This window comes from Lynx canadensis, chromosome A3 (genome assembly GCF_007474595.2).
Source record: "Lynx canadensis isolate LIC74 chromosome A3, mLynCan4.pri.v2, whole genome shotgun sequence".
NCBI lineage: Eukaryota > Metazoa > Chordata > Mammalia > Carnivora > Felidae > Lynx > Lynx canadensis.
The window spans coordinates 24,422,776-24,442,100 of NC_044305.1; the positions used below are offsets into that span (position 1 = coordinate 24,422,776).

Here is a 19,325-nt window from a genome sequence, read left to right on the forward strand (position 1 = left end):
TGCGGCTCAGGTAAGTGAACTGGTTAGAACGGCAGTTCCATTCAGTTTTGACTTCGGATTTCCAAGCTGAACGAATGAAAGAAAGAACGGCCTCAGGTTTGCTCTCAGGCCTCTCCCTGAGCTCCCTTCCAAACCCAGCGTGGACAAAAAACGGTTTTTCTCCCTAGCAGGGATCGAAGTCTGTTCCGGTCCCGGCCCCGCCCCCTTGCGTTGGGCCCCGCCCCGGACCACTCAGCTCTAGCGGGATCCTGAATATGCAAACTAGAGGAAGATATTTAAAGGCGCCGGCGCCACACACAGATCCCTGCTCAGCGCCGCCCTTCCTGTGCGAGTCTGTAGCCCCAGGCCTGGCCCCTTTCGCCCGTGTTCACCATTCTGTGCGGAAGCACTGTCAGCATGTCAGACAAACTGCCCTACAAAGTCGGTGAGTTTCCAGGAGTGCAGCCGGCCGGATCGACTCCGCGCCCGCTGGGGGCCTGTTGGGGAGGCGGCCGCGGGGCCGACGCGGGGCTCTCAGGACCCCTTGAATCGCTGGCTCGGCGCGATCGTGGCCGCGCGAGGCCACCTGGGGGCTGGAGTTCTCACGTCCCAGCGAGGCGGTAGTCAGAGGCGGCCACGGACTACAAGTCCCGGCGTGCCGCGCGAGGCTCGGTGCAGCAACGCGGGCTGCGGAGCCGCCAACTGGCGGCGTGTTGCGCTCGGAAGAGCTTGGGACTGGCGGGGACCGCGCACCTGGCCACGGCCTGGGACCTTTGGCACCTGCTGGGACCTACTCCAGGAGGCCACGATCCTGCCAGCTGGGTGGACCCGGACAAGTGCCCACCCCTCTCTGGGCCTCCTGTAGGGAAGGCGAGGGCAGTGGAGTCCCTCAGGCGTGGGAGGAGAGGCCTGGAGAGCGAGCCTGAGGTCGGCACTAGTCCCCTCACAGGAGACTTTGGGTTCGTTACTCAACCTTTAGGGTCACTCTCCTGGCCGACAGTGACAGCCGTGCAGAGAATCTCTAAGAAAACTTGGAGTGCTTAGAAAAATCCTTGCAATTTATCAGTTAAACTGATAGTTAATGTTCACCGGGCAGTTTACTGTGGGATGGGCACCGCCTTCTATCTTTATTGTAGATTAATTCATTTTGTTCTCACGACTTTTTTGGAGAAGGGACAATTTCTCATTTTACGATGAATATACTGAGACACAGGAATAAAGGTACCTTGCTCAGGATCTTACAGCTGTGAGTTGGTCTAGCAGGATATGAATGTAGGCCTTGTTTGCCTCTAAGCACACCTTTTCACCACTGTATATAAGTGAACACACCTGGAACAAACCTAATGCACTCTCAGCACAAACTTGTTCAGGCTGCTAGCAGTTTTTAAAGTAAATTCAAGACACCATTAGACCTGGAGAAAGGCAGCAGTATTTATGGAGCACTTGCAGTGTATCTGCTGATTTGTGTGTTTACAAGATAACCTTTGGAGGTGGACTTTATCCCATTATACAGAGAAAGAAACTGAGGCACTAGTGGGATGGACTTGCAAAGATTCTGTAGAAATAGTAGCTTATCAAGTGGCCAGAATAGACCGTTGTTCCCATGAAACTGAAGTACAGAAAGGTTAAGTCAAGGGCACATCAGTGCCTGAGCTAGAATGTGGGCTCCTCATACTGTGGAGAGATCAGCCAGTCAGGGTTGAGGGCATTGGGTTATGTGGGAGGAGGTAAGGCTGCATTTGGAAGTAGGGGAGTTGGGTGGATAGAATTGGAGGAAGGAAGCCGCCATCAGGAAAGGCATTTTATGCCAGACCTTGCCCGTATCACATCTTTTTTTTTTTTTTCCTTTTTTAAGTTTATTTACTTTGAGAGAGAGAACATGAGCAGGGGGGTGCAGAGAGGGGGAGAAAGAATCCTAAGCAGGCTCCACACTGCCAGCACAGAGCCCCATGCAGGGCTTGAACTCATGAACCGTGAGATCATGACCCAAGCTGAAATCAAGAGTCAGATGCTTAACCTACTGATCTACCCAGGTGCTCCCCACATCACATCTTTAATCCTCAGGGCTCATAGCAAGGTTAGAGATTATTGTTTCCATTTTACAGATGAAGAAACAGGCTCAGAAGGGGTATTGGCTCTTCCTCTTGGTTTGCTCTAGATAGGTGCTCCTGCAACTTCTATAATTCCTTCGCAACCTGGGCACCAAAAAAACCCAGAACTTGGAACACTAGACCCTCCTCCGTGCCCTTGGAGTTGAAGGATCTATGGAAAACTCAGGGGCTGGCATGCCTGTCATGAGGGCAAGTGAAGGAGTTATTTTTAGCTGGAGGAACCTGTGGTGGCTGAGGGGATGGAGCTTAGCAGGATAGGACAAAGCCTATTGTCTGCTATTGCTGGGCCCCTCCCATGATCCTTGATCCTTGAGAAGGGCCTCTGTCTGTAGCTCTGACACCTCTGCCTGGCCACCACCCCCACCTCTGCCATTGACTGGCTGTGGAACCTGGGGTAAACCCCTCTCTGGGCTCTTTCTTCATAGGTAAATGCAAATGCTGGGTTCCCATTTGTTTTGTTTCTTGCCACGCCCTGTGTTGTGCCAGCCCCTTTCATGGACCCCCCTCTCATTCCTTTTTAACAACCAGGAATGGTTAGTAGATGTTTGCTTTTCTCTGTGCCAGGCCCTGCTGAGCACTGGAGATACAAAGGTGACTAGAGGATAAGTATAGGACAGACATGGATCTGGATAATGTCATGGTATTTTCTCCGTTTTGTGAGATCTTCACATTTATCTGTCTGCATGGCCACCTCCCCAGTTCTAGTCTTCCTCCTTCCTCTGGTCTCTTGCTCCATAGACACAGGCAGCAACCAAAGGGGTCTTTTCAAAAGACAGATCTGGTCATGATACTCCCCTTAAAACTTTGGAGCTTCCCACCTCACTGGGACTAAAATCCTGACTCATCCTCTTACTCCCTCTACCAGTAGAGTCAACGCTGGTGCACTCTCTGTTCCTCCAGCAAGAATATATACACCAAGTTCTTTGTTGTTTCTAGGTTTTTGTTGAATATCTACTCTGTGCCAGATACTATATCAGGTGCTTGGGGAGGAGCCTTCCAGGCTAAGAGAATTGCTTGGATTAAAGCCCTTAAGTGGGAATGAATTTAGCTTCTCTGAAGGAAGGCCATGTGGTTGAGCAGCTGGTGAGGAGAAAAAGGGTGGAGAGGTGGGGGAGAAGGGTGGGCAGTGAGTAGTTAGGATTTTATTCAAAAGTAAGGGCAAACCAGTGGAGATTTGTTTTTTACTTAAGCAGAAGAGTGGAGGTGATATAACTTAAATTTTAAAACGCTTCTTCCTCTGGCTTCTGTGGGAAGAATAGCATGTGGGAGCAGGGAGACCAGTGAAGAGGCTGCTTCAGTGATCCAACGTGGCAAGATGTGTTGGGATGTTGCAGATGGGTTGGAAGGGAGCGAAAGGGGAAAAGAGGAATCAAGAAATCTTAAGGTTTTGTCTGGGGTGGCTGGTTGAATGGTGGTTTCATTTCCTAAAATGGGAAGGTTGGGGGAGTAAAAGTTTGGGAAGGAGGACCGGGAGTCCCAGGGGCTCAAACCCAACACATAATACATATAGCTGGTCATCCAAGTAGAGATGGCGAGTAGATAAGTTGGATTATAGGAGTCCTAAATTCAGGGGAGAAGTTTGGGCTGGAAGTTTGGGTAGGAGCCATTGCTGTAGGGAAGGTATTTAAAGCCTGTAACGTAATGAGCTCTTCTGGAAAGAGGGAGATGATGGAGCCCTGAGGGCTTGGAAACATTACAGTGAGTTATAGGAAAAGGAGCCTGGAAGGCAGGAAGAAAACCACAGAAGGATAGGCATAGAAGACAAGAAAAGACAGGATTTCAGAAGGAGGGCAAAATTCATGGGAGCAGTGCTTCAGGGAGACACGTGAACATAGATAGTTGACCATTAGATGTAGCATTAGGCCAGTTTTGGGCGACCTTGGGAAGAACAGTTCACTGGAGTAGTGAGGTCTGCAAGGAGGTGAGAGTACATGGGATCAAGCCCCACCTAGCAGAGACCACTCTCTTGTACCAAAAGAATGCTTGGTGTGTAGCTACAGATGAGGACCAATGGATTCCATGGAGGAAACATGGCATAGCTCTGAATTCTTCTCAGTGAATTGTGAAGTAAGGTCATTAGTTGATAAGGAGAGGCATTAGAGGCGCCTGGGTGGCGCAGTCGGTTAAGCGTCCGACTTCAGCCAGGTCACGATCTCGCGGTCCGTGAGTTCGAGCCCCGCGTCAGGCTCTGGGCTGATGGCTCGGAGCCTGGAGCCTGTTTCCGATTCTGTGTCTCCCTCTCTCTCTGCCCCTCCCCCGTTCATGCTCTGTCTCTCTCTGTCCCAACAATAAATAAAAAAAAAACGTTGAGAAAAAAAAAAAAAATTTTAGGAGAGGCATTAGAGGTTTGGACAGAATGGAAAAGAAGAGTGAATTTACTATGAAAATGTGTTAGGATTGCGGAGTGTCCCCTTATGGTCTTCATATGATGATTTTCCTCCTGCTGGACTCTCTGGCTTGGGTGCAGTGGAAGGTTGGGTTTAACCAGGGTGGGAGTTTTGCCAAGGAGTTCTCAGAGGAGACAGTGGAATCTGAACCTGTGGAAGAAGTTGAGAATAGGAAGGTGGTGTGGTGAGGGACTGTGGAAATTGGTAGGATTAATGCATTAGAGGTTCTGACCTGACTGACTGTACTCTTATTGTAGTTAGGGCTCCAGAGGGAGAGAGGATTGGAAAGATGGGACATGGCCAGAGTTGTTTGCTTGAAATCAAGGTTTTCAAAGGAGAGTAGCATTGGTAATGGACTGCCAAGGTGGATGGGTGGGGGTGGGGCCAGAGGGTGATAGGGGAAGGGGGTTGTGTGTTGAGGCACTGTGGGAGTAAGTCCCTCCCATGGGGGAGGAATATTTCATCTCTGAATGCACAGTAGTTATACAGTAGGGGGCAGACTGTTTTAGTTTTATTATTTGTTATTAAATTCTCTACAGTCCTTTCCCTCCACCCACCACCTCTTTGGGCGATTAGCAGGATCCAAATTTCCCTAATAATAAAAATCACCAGGAGTCCCAGCTCTCTTCCTAGACCTATTGAATCTTTTTTTCTCAGGAAGATGTTACAAGTATGCCTGATGACTGTATCGGGGAAGTTTGCAACCACTGACCTACAGAATGGGTTGGTGTGGCCTGGGAGAGAAAGAGGGTGAGATTATTAGAAGAGTATTGAGATGGTGAGAGAGCATTATAGTATCCTTCTTTCCTGTCTGAGAATTTGGACAAATTTGAAACATTTGGGGTGGCAGATAGAAGCCAAAACTTAACCCTCATAACTAATAGCATCAAAGCCAGAGGGTGTAGATTAGTGTTGAAGTCCGATGATCCTGCTAACAAAAGGCCAAATTCAGTAGTTACTCTCCAGTTACAGGCAAGATGAGCTTAGGTAGGTATGCAAAAATTGCTTCCTGTAGGCTGGCTGGCTGCTGCTTGCTTGCAGAAGACGGGAGAGCTGAACTGAGCATGCCCTTTGTTCCTCTCAAGTTTACCAATCAGACAAGGCACTCTGCTTCCCTTAGGGCAGAGAGGCCAAGAGTGTTAGTTACACAGGTGAGTTTCCTCCAAGTGGAAAGAAATCAGTCTTGGGGAAACAGCCTTTTCATATGGTCAAGGAAACGAAGCACATGTGTTGAGCCCAAGGCGTTGGAGGAAGTCACTGAGAATGATGACTTGGAAGATGGAGCACAAGGAGCTACAGTCTTTAGGAAATGAGGAGGTTGGTAGGTGGCAACAGAAAGGGTAGTGGGAGGTACGTATAGGTTGATAGCTAATTAAAAAAAAACTTTTTTTTAAATGTTTATTTATTTTTGAGAGAGGGAGAGAGAGGGAGAGAGTGCGAGCCGGGGAGGAACAGAGAGAGAGGGAGACACAGAATCCAAAGCAGGCTCCAGGCTCGAGCTGTCAGCGCAGACTCATGAACCGTGAGATCATGACCTGAGCTGAAGTCAGACGCTCAACCAACTGAGCCACCCAGGCACCCTGATAGCTAATTTTTAAGGGACACTTACCTGCGTTGTAATTTTCACATACCTGTGTGATTCTTTGATTAAATGTGTTCTCTCACAAGGCTGTGAGCTGCCTAATTTAGTGTTTTGTGTCCACAAGTGGATAAGTGAGAGTGGTGGTGCTTTGTGGTTGGTGGGATGAGGCGGCTCATGGAAATCCCATCCACCTTGGCCCTGCAGCCGACATCAGCCTGGCCGCCTGGGGACGCAAGGCCCTGGACATCGCGGAGAATGAAATGCCGGGTCTGATGCGTATGAGGGAGATGTACTCGGCCTCCAAGCCGCTGAAGGGCGCCCGCATCGCTGGCTGTCTACACATGACTGTGGAGACAGCTGTCCTCATTGAGACCCTCGTAGCTCTGGGTGCTGAGGTGAGTCCCTTGGCATTTCTGGTGTGGGGGCAGGGGAAGTCCAATGTGATGTCCCTTCCGGTTGGCAGAGGCTCCAAGCTTGTCACAGTGCCACCACCCTTTGTGGTGACTATTGTTATGCATATTTCCTCCCTGACTGGGAAGATAGTTTCTGAGTTCCCTCAATTCACATCTTCCTGATTGAGGAGCTCTGGTAGGAAAAACTCAACACCAAGGGCCTACCGAGTCATCTAAGGACTGGTTCTCATTGGCCCTCCCAGGGTCACGTGCCTGCCATGGACCAAACATGGTGCCGGAAGGATGGTGTGCTCTGATTGTTTCAGCCTGGGTTATAAGTACCAACAGCTGGCAGCTCTTCCAATCTGTCTGGGAGTTTTGGAGTAAGATGGTTTCCCAAGATGGGGCAGGGAAGAGCAGCCAAAACCAACTGAGTACACCAAGGCTCATTCCTTGGACCTCTTATTTCAACATTCACACCCAGTGATGTGATTTTGTGGCCTTAGATACTGTCTGTATGGTGCTGACTCCCAAATATATGTATTAGCCTGGACTTCTCCCTGAAACTCCAGACTTCTATATCCGGCAGCTGATGTGTCAGTCCTCTCCACTTAGAGATCTAGTAGACTTCTGAACCTCAACATGGCCACACTCATGATTTCCTATTCCCTTCTTCTTCCTTCAGTCTTCCTCATGTAAGTAAATGGAAACACCAGCCTTCTAGAACCTGGGATCATCCCTGACTCCTCTTTCTCTCTCACCCCAGCAACTAATCCTGCAGCAAATTCTGTCCTCTCAACCTTCAGAATGTACCCACCATCTCCTCTACTGCTACCATTGCATTTCTTTTTTTTTTTTTTTTTTTTTTTTTCAACGTTTATTTATTTTTGGGACAGCGAGAGACAGAGCATGAACGGGGGAGGGGCAGAGAGAGAGGGAGACACAGAATCGGAAACAGGCTCCAGGCTCTGAGCCATCAGCCCAGAGCCTGACGCGGGGCTCGAACTCACGGACTGTGAGATCGTGACCTGGCTGAAGTCGGACGCTTAACCGACTGCGCCACCCAGGCGCCCCGCTACCATTGCATTTCTTGCTGAATTCTTACAGCAGCTTTTTCAGTTGTCTCCTTGCTTCCTGGTGGAGCCATTTACCCTCCACATAGTACCCCGTGATGTTTTAAAGCCTAAATCAGGTCTTGTCAATGCTCTGGCTCCCATCTACTCATCAGTTGTCCCTAGCCTATGGTTGAAGAGTCAGCTGGGACTAGATCCTGAGCCTCTCCCTTCTCTGTCCACGGCTTTGCTTTATCCCTGTCCTGTGATCCCAGTGCTTCTGAGCTGTCTGTGACCAGCAGCCCTGTCTTGTTGGCTGTTGTAGGTGCAATGGTCCAGCTGCAACATCTTCTCTACCCAGGACCATGCAGCGGCTGCCATTGCCAAGGCTGGCATTCCTGGTGAGTCTTGTTTGTTGCTACGGGTTGTGAGAATGCATGAAGGGGCTCTGCTTCTCCCTGTTTGGTTCACTGACTCCTACTGTGGCAGGTTTTCCCATGGCAGGGGAGAGAAGTCATGGTCGTAGAATTCTAGTCTAGTGATTTAAGGAAAGAGTTTTTTTGTCCCACTATCATCTAAAATCCTATGGAATGCACTTACTGGCCCATCTCAAATCATGTAACCAGGAAGGGTGGGATCTTATGGTTGGGAACCACATGATGTTACAGAGAGGAAGTTCCTTAAAGGAAGGATGTAGGTCTATTTCCAAAAGAATCAGGAAGGGATACTGGGTAGAAAAAGAGCCTCAGAGGTCCATTGCCTAGGGTCTGATGGTCTAGGAACCTGAGGAAAGACTATCACAAGCTGCTAGAGAAACAGGCACACATCTGCCAGGGCTTGGGGAGGGGAGTGGTTAGCTCTGATGGTGATTAAATGGGACATTCACAATTCCTTCTAACCAGCCATAGGTAGAAGGAAATGGATGGAGGAGGACTGTTCCAGACCCTGGACTGTCATGTCTTCCCCTGCCCCTCAGCCTTATTTGGGCTCCATGACCCTTCTCTGGGAAGAGCCTTGTTTTCAAGACCATTGTCTGCTTTAGTCTGGGGGAGTGGCATCTGGGCCTCCTTGGCCACTGTTGTTTGCTCACAGGAGATTCTTGAGAGCCCCATACCAGTGTCCCAGTCTGGGCTGGCAGTCAGGAGTCCTGGATTCCGATGCCTGTTCTGGAATGCCCATGCTGCGTGACCTAGACACATTTTAGCTCCTCTCTGAGCTGTAAATGATGGGTGATAGTAATGCCTGCCTCAGAGTGTTTCTGTGAGGAAAAATTAGATGGTGTATAAGGCAGTCAGAATAATGTCTGGCACAGAGAAAGTGCTCTATGCATAGTAGCTGCTACTTGTCACTTTTTGGCCAGACTTAGCCTGGGACAACCTACCACAGAGACTGCTGGGCAGTGCAGAATGACTCTTGGATCTTGGCTCATGCGTCCACTTGAGTGTGGCTCAGTAACGCTGTAGCACCTTTATCCCAGCAGTAGGCATTGTGGGTGGGAGCCCTGGTCACTAGGTTGAGGTCCCAGTTGCTGAGGCCCAGACAGAAAGTGGTAAGGAGGGAAATAATTATTTCCAGATACCTATATCTTGACCTCCATCTCACTTAATCAGTACCATTGGAGGTGAGGAAACTGAGGCTCACAGAGGTGAAGTGATTTGCTCAGTCACTCAGCTGGTGAGTGTAGAACCAAGATTTGCACTCAGATCTATCTGGTTCTAAGTTGTGTTCTTTTCATTGCCTGAGTCCTCAGAAGGGCTGGAGGTGGGAATTAGGTAGGTTATATTGGCCCTGCTCAGGTGGTTTCCTGGAGCAGGCACCAGTGGGGAAGGCCAGGCCCTGATGTGCTGTGCCACTCAAACTCCAGTGTACGCTTGGAAGGGTGAAACAGATGAGGAGTACCTGTGGTGCATTGAGCAGACGCTGTACTTCAAGGACGGGCCCCTCAACATGATTCTGGATGATGGAGGTGACCTCACGAATCTCATTCACACCAAGTACCCACAGCTCCTGTCAGGTAAGTGCGGCAGGTGGGTGGGCAGGGTGTTGGTGGTTCTTGCCCATGTGAAAGCAGCAGGCCTGGCAGGACTCCTACTGCCTCGAGCAGCAGATTCTGTGGAAGATGGGAGGATGGCAGGCTCCTGCAGACATGCTGGGGCCTGGCCTCCTGATTTCTGATGGTGTGGGGCTAGGTGGTGGTGGGTGGGGCGGGGCGGGGGGTGAGGGGAGGCCTGGCTAAGGTCTGGTTCAAGGGCAAGCATAGGCCAGGGCAGGGAACAACTGGGAAGGAGTCAGTTTTGCTAAAAGCAGTGTGAGGAGGAATGTAGAGGAGGTAGTGAGTGCAAAGGCCCTGAGGCAGGGAAGGATGGACTATTCAGGAAACAGAAAGGAAGTCAGCATGGCAGCTTCCTTCACTGGGTAGAGTTGCAGGATGTAGCTGGAACTTTAATCAGACTCAACAGACCAAGAGAGAAGAGTTGGGCTTGATCCTGAGAGCAAAGAGAAGTGAGTGGATGGTATTTAAAAGATTTCTCTGAAAATATATACATTAAAAATGACTGCTGGCCCCTGTGTAGAAAATGGTTCGTGGCTGGGAGACCATGCAAGAGATGATGGTGGTGGGGACTAGGGCAGCGGCGGCAGGGATGGAAAGCTTGGGATTGCTGGGAGGTGGAATCCTTTGGCCTGATGATGGTGATGGCTCTTCTTGCCTGCTAGCCTGGAGGATTGGGTGACTATGGTATCAGTCATGGAAATGGGAACTCAGACGAGCAGCTTTGGCGGGTAAAGATGAGGAATTTGGGTGAGTTGAGGTGTGGGTTTTCTGAGGCTCTTGTGGCCTCATCCCAGAGGCACCCCGTTTATCCCTTGGGCAGTCCCTTCCTGGCCTTGGGCTCATTCCCTCCGTTCTTTTTCAGGCATCCGAGGCATTTCTGAAGAGACCACAACAGGGGTCCACAACCTATACAAGATGGTGGCTAACGGGAAGTTGAAGGTGCCTGCCATCAACGTCAATGACTCTGTCACCAAGGTGAGTCAGTGTCGTGTTCAGCTGTTGGTTCCCATTGCAGCTTAGTAGGCCTCTGAAGAAAGATCCCTGGGAAGGCTGCAGGCTAGGGACTTAGCCTTCATTTGAGGGGGGTAAGGGAGTGATAACTGAGGGTAATAAGTCCATTAAAGAGGGAAAGAACTGTACAGTGAGTTTTAGGGCTGGGCACCAAGAGCTTGAAAGTGAAGCAGGTTCTAAGCAAGTCTCTCCTAGCAATTGATCCTTAGGAAGCCTTCTAGACTGGCATAGGCTAGGGAGAACGTCTCGGGCTAATCAGAGCAAGGGGCATATGAGTGCATTAGCTGGCGGGAAAAAGTGATCAGTCCAAGACCCACTAGGCCAGGATGCTGAGAGTAGGTCTGAGGCCCAGGGGCCTTGCCTGCCCCCATCACCCCTTTGCCCCTCTTCTTTCAGAGCAAGTTTGACAACCTGTATGGCTGCCGGGAGTCTCTTATAGATGGCATCAAGCGGGCCACAGATGTGATGATTGCAGGCAAGGTGGCAGTGGTAGCCGGCTATGGCGATGTGGGCAAAGGTTGTGCCCAGGCCCTGAGGGGTTTTGGGGCCCGCGTCATCATCACGGAGATCGACCCCATCAATGCACTGCAGGCTGCCATGGAGGGTATGACAGGGCAAGGGTTGGCTGTCAGCCACTGGGGCCAGAGGAGGGCCACCCTGGCCCTCCTCCAGGGCCACCCTGGATGACCTGTGGACACCGTCTCTGCACAGGCTATGAGGTGACCACTATGGATGAGGCCTGTCAGGAGGGCAACATATTTGTCACCACCACGGGCTGTACTGACATCATCCTTGGCCGGTAGGTGCCAGGTTGGGGGTCTCAGGGAGCAAAGGAGGCTTAGGGCTGCTCTTTGTCCCTGACGGTCTTCCATGGGTTGGCACTCCCCAACAGGCACTTTGAGCAGATGAAAGATGATGCCATTGTGTGTAACATCGGACACTTTGATGTAGAGATTGATGTCAAGTGGCTGAACGAAAATGCTGTGGAGAAGGTGAACATCAAGCCCCAGGTGAGAAGCCTTAGCAGGGTGGGCAGATGGGAGACTGTGGGGGACATGACTGTGGGCTAGTCACCAAGAAGGGTAGATGAGGAGGCTGTGGCAACCTGGGCAGTGGGATGGGGGAGGAAGAGAGCCCGGTTTCAGGGCCACTTAAATCAAAATCTTAGGGTGACACCAAGACATCCCCATTTTTTAAAGCCCCCAAGATGATTCTGCTGGGCAGCCAATGTTGAGCACCACTCCATTCAATTTTTATTTAGCATGGTGGTTGAGAACATGGGATCTGTCCTCAAAATGTCCAGGCTCAAACTGCAGCAACTTAACCCTTTATTTATTTGTTTTTTTAAAGTTTATTTATTTTGAGAGAGCATGCACATGCACATGCACACACATGCACTCACATGAGTGGGGGAGGGGGAGAGAGAATCCCAAGCAGGCTCTGCACTGTCAGCACTGAGCCTAGTGTAGGGGCTCGATCTCATGACCTGTGAGATCATGATCTGAGCTGCAATCAAGAGTCGGATGGATGCTAACCAACTGAGCCACCAAGGTGCCCCACAACTTAATCCTTTAGTTTCTTTTAACTTCTTTAGTTTAACTTCAGTTTCTCTATCTGTGAAATGGGGATAATAATAGTACTTATAGGGTTGTTATTAGAATCAGATGGGATAAGTACACACACACACACACACACACACACACGGTTTGTGTATGTTCTTAGCCTGTGGGATTAATGATAATTATTAGCTAATACTTACCAAGTGCTTACTATCTGCCAAGCCATATGTCAAGTACTTTACTTGTTCAGCTCATTAAATTCTCACAGCAGACCCATGAGATCTCTAGCACAGAGTTGCTTAATAAATATTAGCTCTTATTAATTGTGAGTCCCACCCACTTGCTGGAGGTTGTTCTAGGACAGTCCAGGCCCTTCACAGACACTATTGGAGGCAGGAAGGCCTTTCTGAACCACAGAGTAGGATAAGGCAGTGGTGGACATTGGCAACAGTGCCCTACCAACCCTCACTGCTGCTTTGCCCACTTGCAGGTGGATCGCTACTGGCTGAAAAATGGGCGCCGTATCATCCTGTTAGCTGAGGGCCGGCTGGTCAACCTGGGCTGTGCCATGGGCCACCCCAGCTTTGTGATGAGCAACTCATTCACCAACCAGGTGCTGGCACAGATAGAGTTGTGGACTCACCCTGACAAGTACCCTGTTGGGGTCCACTTCTTGCCCAAGAAGGTGGGTTTGCATCTCTACCCTCTTAGAGGTCCTCACAGTGTCCTCCACAGGGCAGAAATCATTCTCTACATTTAACAGAGGAGGAAACTGAGGCCCAAAGCAGGGTATGACTCCCAGTGAGTTGCTGTTGTCATCTGAAGGCTTGACTGGGTTGGAAGATCCACTTCATGTCCATGTTGGCAGGTCTCAATTCCTCACCACATGGGTCTATCTGCATAGGGTTGCTTAAGTGTCGTGATGAGATGGCAGCTGGTCTTCCCCCTAGAGTGAATGATCCACAGGAAAGCAAAGGAGGAAGCTGCAAGTGCCTTTTAGGACCTTGTCTCCAAGTCCCATGACATCATTTCTGCTGCTTTATTCTGTTCATTAGAAGTAAGCCACTCTTGGGGCGCCTGGGTGGCGCAGTCGGTTAAGCGTCCGACTTCAGCCAGGTCACGATCTCGCGGTCCGGGAGTTCGAGCCCCGCGTCAGGCTCTGGGCTGATGGCTCAGAGCCTGGAGCCTGTTTCCCTCTGTGTCTCCCTCTCTCTCTGCCCCTCCCCCGTTCATGCTCTGTCTCTCTCTGTCCCAAAAATAAATAAACGTTGAAAAAAAAAAATTTTTAAAAAAAAAAGAAGTAAGCCACTCAAAGGGTGAGGAATTGGGCTCTACCTCGTGATGGAAAGGGTATTATGAATTTATGGACAAAGAACTTAAGGATATATTTTAAAACAGTCACAACCATTTTAATCTAAAAAGGAAGTCTTGGCTATGTAACGGAGGAGTCTAAGATTCAGACACTGGATCCAGGGATTCGTCTTTCTCTTTGCCTTGGCTGTTTTCTTCTTTACATTCACTTCATCTGTCAAATAGACTTGCCTCTGGTGAGCTGAGACTGATATTCTCAGTTTAAGATTCCCTCCCTTTTTAGGAATTGAACAGTCCTTGTCTCTACCTGTCATAGAATATATGTTCTGTCCATAGATATATTCCAGAGGAGCATTTGGTTAGTTGCTTGTGTTGGTGGAGGGTGAGGAAAGAGATGTAGTTGATGGTCCAACCAGGGATAGTTGGAGGGAAGTATGTAGCATGGTTCCCTCTTGAGTAAAGGGAGCCAGGCAGCCAAAAACAACACATCCGCTGAACTGGCTGTGAGGATAGAATGAGGTAGTATTTGTAACACATATGACAGATACTCCCACAGAATACTTCTTGTCTCTATTGGTAGCTGGATGCAGGTACGGGGTCGCACAGCATGGCACTGATTCTAGGTCTTCCTGTGTTTTTCTCCAGCTGGATGAAGCAGTAGCTGAAGCCCACCTGGGTAAGCTGAATGTGAAGCTGACCAAGCTGACTGAGAAGCAGGCCAAGTACCTAGGCTTGTCCCGTGATGGCCCTTTCAAGCCTGATCATTACCGCTACTGAGAACCAGGCCTGTAGTTTGCCTTATAGTTGCTCGCTATAAGGTGCTGGCCTTGCTGGGGTTCCACTTCTCTTCATCAAGAGCAAATGGCACCAACTTTGAAATAGGTTTGTTAATGTCCCCCATTGACTTCCTGGCACTGGTCACTCAGTCTTTAACCTCTGCTGCTGCATCTCCCATACTGCTTCAAGTGTGGCATCATGAATTGAGAAGCCCCTTCTGAAGCCCTGGTCATGATAGAGGTACACAGGAGATAACCATAGGGAGCCATGAGCAGAGGGGTTTTGGAACTGCTCAGTCAGTCCTTACTTAGGTTGGAAGTTGGCAGTGGTAGTCACAAAACCCATGCACTTTTCCATCTAGGCCCTCCCCTGACCTATGGCCTTTATATTCATGTTCTAATTTACTGGTTCACTGGCTCCTCAGCCCATGACTGATGAGAATGAACTATATCAAAGGGCAGGGAGGAACTCTTGGGAGTTTGTCCCTGAGAGCCTGGCTTAGTGCTGGACATTCTATTGTTTAAGAGGTTTCTCAGAACAATGAGGTCAGTACTTTCAGTTCCTATTTTACAGAGGTTAGAATATAGTGTTATAGGAAAACCAAAAAAGGACAAGAGATGTGACAGCCAGAAGTTGAAAGAGGCCAGAGAATCATAAAAGCAGGCAGAGATCTGCCACCTCTTTGTAACATGATGGCTCCTATCACAACCCTGGATCAAAAATATTAATTTGGTTTATAATGTTTAATTAATGTTTATAATGTTAAAAGAGAGCAAGAAAGTGGGTAAATTAAAAATTTGGTGCCTAAAAGAATTTTGAGTCTTTATTATATAGGTAATCCACAGCCAACAATATATGGCATGAGTAAGCAGTAATAATAGTTCTGTGCTGATGAAGGCGAGGGGTTGTTCTGCAGTGTAGGGTGATAACGGCTGCAGACAAACTCTTGGGCTTGGAAGAATGAGTAAAGTGAAGAGAGAACTCTGTCTCTTCAGGTATGTCTCTTGTAAAAAGCCTGTTTTTTTAACCTAAAGACTATCATTTAATAGGTGAATTTAGCCCACTTATATTTATTATAATCTCTATTCATATTTTTTCCTCTACCTTATATTTTTCTGTTCCAATTCATATTTCCTTTTCTCCCCATTTATACTTTGGGTTGATCCAGTTCTCCTCTCCTGTCTCCTGTGTGTGTGGGTGGGGGAGGGACTATTATTTATTGAGTACCTACTGGATGCTGGGTATTTTGTAGTTGATTTTCTTTATTCTCACAACAAGCTTAGTAATAATGTTATCCTAATCTTATAGATAAGAGTGGAGACTCATAGAGGTTAAGTGTCTTTCCTAAAATTTGTAAGAGGCCACTTAAAGGAAATTGAGCTCCTTCCTATTTGCCTAAGTGGTCATATATTGAACTCTGTGCTGGTCTTGGAAATCAAAGCAAAATAAGAACCCACCTGGAAAGGGTAACTGGAGACTATTTTCAGGTTCATCCACTGGATGGAGGGCCTGCTGTGGATACTGGAATGTTTGAGACCTGACCCTAGCCTTTTGGGATCTCGAGCTAGAGGGAGAATGCACACACAAGAGAGCTTTGCCATCTCCTGGCACTTCTCTTTCTCTGCCCAGCTTTAGAGTTCAGTCCCTGGCAGCAGTAGGAGAAAGGCAGCAGAGAAGAGGTGATGCTTGAAATGGATTTTGAAAGAACTGATGATTTTTAACTGGAGGAATTGAAGGCGAGGGCATTCTAGGCAGAAGAACAGCTTAAGCAAGAGTGAGTTGCGGGGATGGGGTAGGGAAGAGTAGTCTGGCTATACTATAGTGGGAGATGTGAGGTAAGGGGCTAGAAAGGTGGCCTGGGGGACAGGCAGAATAGGCCTCAAACACTAAGATGACACCTGGTTTTAATCCTTGAGCTGCACAGACTCCCAAAATGTCCCTATTTGACTGAACATTCCACAAATATGGTTTGTTCATTTTTGTATTTTTGGCCTCTGGCTATGAGGTGGTATTATTTCCCATGTTACTAATGAGGACAGAGGTTCAGAGGGGCCAAGCAGCCTGACCCAAGATGATGTAACAATAAGTTACTTGCATATATGATGCAATTCCACCGTAAATAATTGTACAAATTTTGGTACTTCAACGATTACCAGTAACAAATGATATAGGACCCACTTCTCAACTGATCATGATACCAATGGTCAAAGCAGATCCCATTACCATGCCCACCACTGTCTCTTGCATACCTAATTGTGTGTCAGGCATTGTGCTCTGTAAGTGCTTATTTATTCCTCGTGATAACCTGGGAGGGACTTGAATTCCTGTTTTACAGATCAGGAAACAGGCTCTGAGAAGGGCCACAAGAGTGAGCTGGCTTTTGTACTGGGTAGGATTCTGAGTCCCCAATCCAAGCCTAATCCATACCCACAGGCTCAGTTTACGAGGGTCACCTAATGGCAAGACTTCCACCAGAAAGTACTGCCTACAGCACCCACCTCAGCAGCTCTGCCATGGTAGTCTTTGGGACAATAACTTCTTAGTGGAAAAGAGGGGTTAGGCCACTGTTCATCTGAGCCAGGAAGGTTAAACACTCTAGGTCTTATGGCAGTCGCTCTGCTCCAAGAGGCCCCTGCCTGTGTGTAAGTGCACTCCCATCCCTCAAGTCTGTCTCCTTCTAGACATAGGAAATACTTTTCCAGATGTTCCCTCCTGGGAGATCCCATGCAGTCCCCTACCTCCCGTCCCCTTTGAGTTCTGTTTTCTGTTATTCAGGACTCCCCACCGGCCCTTTCCTCTTTGGAGATGTCCTGTCAGTTCTTAAAAAAAACACTACACTGTGGTATAATGTGTCTTTCAACATTTTCATTTGTTAAGATATAAATGTTTGTATACTTGTATGTAGAAGCATGTGCGAATGGCCTCAGGTAAACTCAATAAAACTAGATTGTATAAAAAAAAAAATGAAACCTGAAACCATAAAACAACCCTCTCCTTTCACATCTGGTTTCAGCCTTACCTCTGATCTCAGGTCTGCTAATCTGTCACATGTGTGATACTGACCAGGTACCCAAAATGAAAGATGATGTGTCCCCATGCCCCACTCCTGATGTCTGGGCTCTACCATCAAAGTTTCATGGGTTCAAGAAGGAATTGGCTAAGGGTTTTGTAGTATCTCCAGCCTGGCCATGGCTGGAAGTTTTTTTCCCCAGGAAAGGTAAAAAGGAGGTTAAGGCTCTTGGGGGTGGGGGTGGGGTGGGGGCAGGGGGGGCAGGGGTTGTGGAGCAGTGGGATGGTCTTTGAAAGGAGGAGACATGGGTCTGCTGTTAACCCCTATGTTACTTGAGGCAGGGATAGACCTATCTGCCTCATGTGGCTGTTTTGAGGACAAATGATGTAACATGTATGGAAAGTTTCATGTCAAGTTTTAAAGTGCTGTGTCAAGTACAGTGGGTGTGAGGGAGCTGTTTTTGAGAGCAGAGAATTTAGAATACTTGGAAAATTAGACAGTGCTTTAAAAATAATAGGATCTTAGAACTAGGAAGGGCCAGGGGCGCCTGGATGGCTCAGTTGGTTAAGCGTCTGACTTCAGCTCAGGTTATGATCTCATGGTATGTGAGTTCGAGCCCGCGTTGGGCTCTGTGCTGACAGCTCAGAGCCTGGAGCCTGCTTCACATTCTGTATCTCCCTCTCTATCTGCCCCTCCCCGACTCATGCTCTGTCTGTCTCTCTGAAAAATAAATAAAAATTAAAAAAATATTTATTAAAAAAAAAAACTAGGAAGGGCCTTAGAGCATCTATAGAGTCAAATCCACCATTTATATATGGACACGTGGAGGCCCAGAGAATGTAAGTGACACACAATGTCATCCTGTAGATTCACGTGTCCAGCTTGCCTCCAGGTCAGCTCTTTCCTGGATACCAGGCCCCTCTGCCCACATCTATGTGATGGAAGGGCCCTGCTAGGCTAGAGTTGCTGGCATCCTTATCAAGTCCTGGTGGGGACAAGTAATGAGCTTGGAAAGGTCATGGGGGCCTATTGATACCAGTGAGAACTACAAGAGGCAGCAGGCAGGGTTCACCTCTGCTTTGGGCAGGCCTGAATTGTCAGGAAACCTCAGGAATCCAGATTCTCATCCCAGAGACCCACTCAGGACTACCCCAAGGGATAAGGCTAGGAAACCTGCTTGCAGTGATGGAGGCAGCCAGGGGTCAGCTTCAACCAGTTCCTCATCTGTCAGCTCTCCAGATTGGTTCAAGGACAGGTGCATGGCTCAAATAGGTCCAGACTCAACTGCAGGGCTCTTTTTAGGACTTTTACTAGAAATGTGGTGTGGTGCAATGTAGAGCATTGTCCAACAGTGACCCCCGGAGCTTACCATGGGCTGCCTGGACCCAGTGAAAGCTGTGCTTGGACCCAGATTCCCCCAGGACAACTGGCTTCCTCTTCTAGGCTGGGGGAGTTACAATCTCACAAGAGTCCCAAAGGTCCCCAAATGCTAGGCAGTGGGCTTTTTCTGACAACTCCCATATAGTTGGTACCCAAATCTACCCAGCATAGCACTCTAATGGTCTGCCTGCACTCACACTTGTTCTTATACTTGCCCTATTACAAGGAAAAGAAACAGGTGGGTGGGAACATACACCTACAGTGTGTCCAACAGAATCCCCTGCCTCAGCATGTCTCTCCGTGGGGACCTGTGCCTGCTCTTCTACTAACTGTTGACATGTGTAACCCCACTAATGCCTATTCCTTAACCCAGTAGTTAGAAAACTTAGTGTGCATCAGAACCACCTAGGGAGTTTGTTAAAACACAGATTGCTGGGCCCACCCCCAGAACTTTTCATTCAGTAGGTCTGGGATTGGGCCTTATAATCTGCATTTCTAGCAAGTTCCCAGGTGATGCCTACACTGTATAGCAGTCATACAATTTGCCTCTGTGCCTGTTGCACAGCAGATGGCAGCTGCAGAACTCCCTGAAAATGGAGAAAAGGAGCACTCTTCATTGGGGCTACCAGGATTGGCAGGAATGTGAACCCAGACCTGCTTCTTTGCCCTCATGAGGGGAAGCCTGCCTGAGGGCGACACCACACAGAATCGAGAGACAGAG

At 48.6% G+C, this 19,325-nt stretch overlaps 1 protein-coding gene across 1 annotated transcript; it reads left to right on the forward strand.

Annotated features, from left to right (window-relative positions):
- The first annotated feature begins 263 nt into the window (after positions 1-263).
- On the forward strand, positions 264-15,024 carry AHCY (adenosylhomocysteinase). The gene is made up of 10 exons (XM_030309759.2): positions 264-424; positions 6,264-6,454; positions 7,829-7,904; positions 9,368-9,517; positions 10,419-10,531; positions 10,964-11,171; positions 11,279-11,366; positions 11,460-11,577; positions 12,617-12,811; positions 14,083-15,024. Exons 1-10 carry the CDS (start codon positions 397-399, stop codon positions 14,212-14,214), a joined length of 1,299 nt encoding a protein of 432 aa, XP_030165619.1. The 5' UTR covers positions 264-396; the 3' UTR covers positions 14,215-15,024.
- Positions 15,025-19,325: the final 4,301 nt, after the last annotated feature.

Bases quoted from the DNA above. Each gene is read 5' to 3' on its own strand.
- AHCY (XM_030309759.2), top strand. From the start codon at position 397: ATGTCAGACAAACTGCCCTACAAAGTCG. The intron at 9,518-10,418 runs GTAAGTGCGGCA...GTTCTTTTTCAG, and splicing joins GTACCCACAGCTCCTGTCAG to GCATCCGAGGCATTTCTGAA. The intron at 11,578-12,616 runs GTGAGAAGCCTT...GCCCACTTGCAG, and splicing joins AGGTGAACATCAAGCCCCAG to GTGGATCGCTACTGGCTGAA.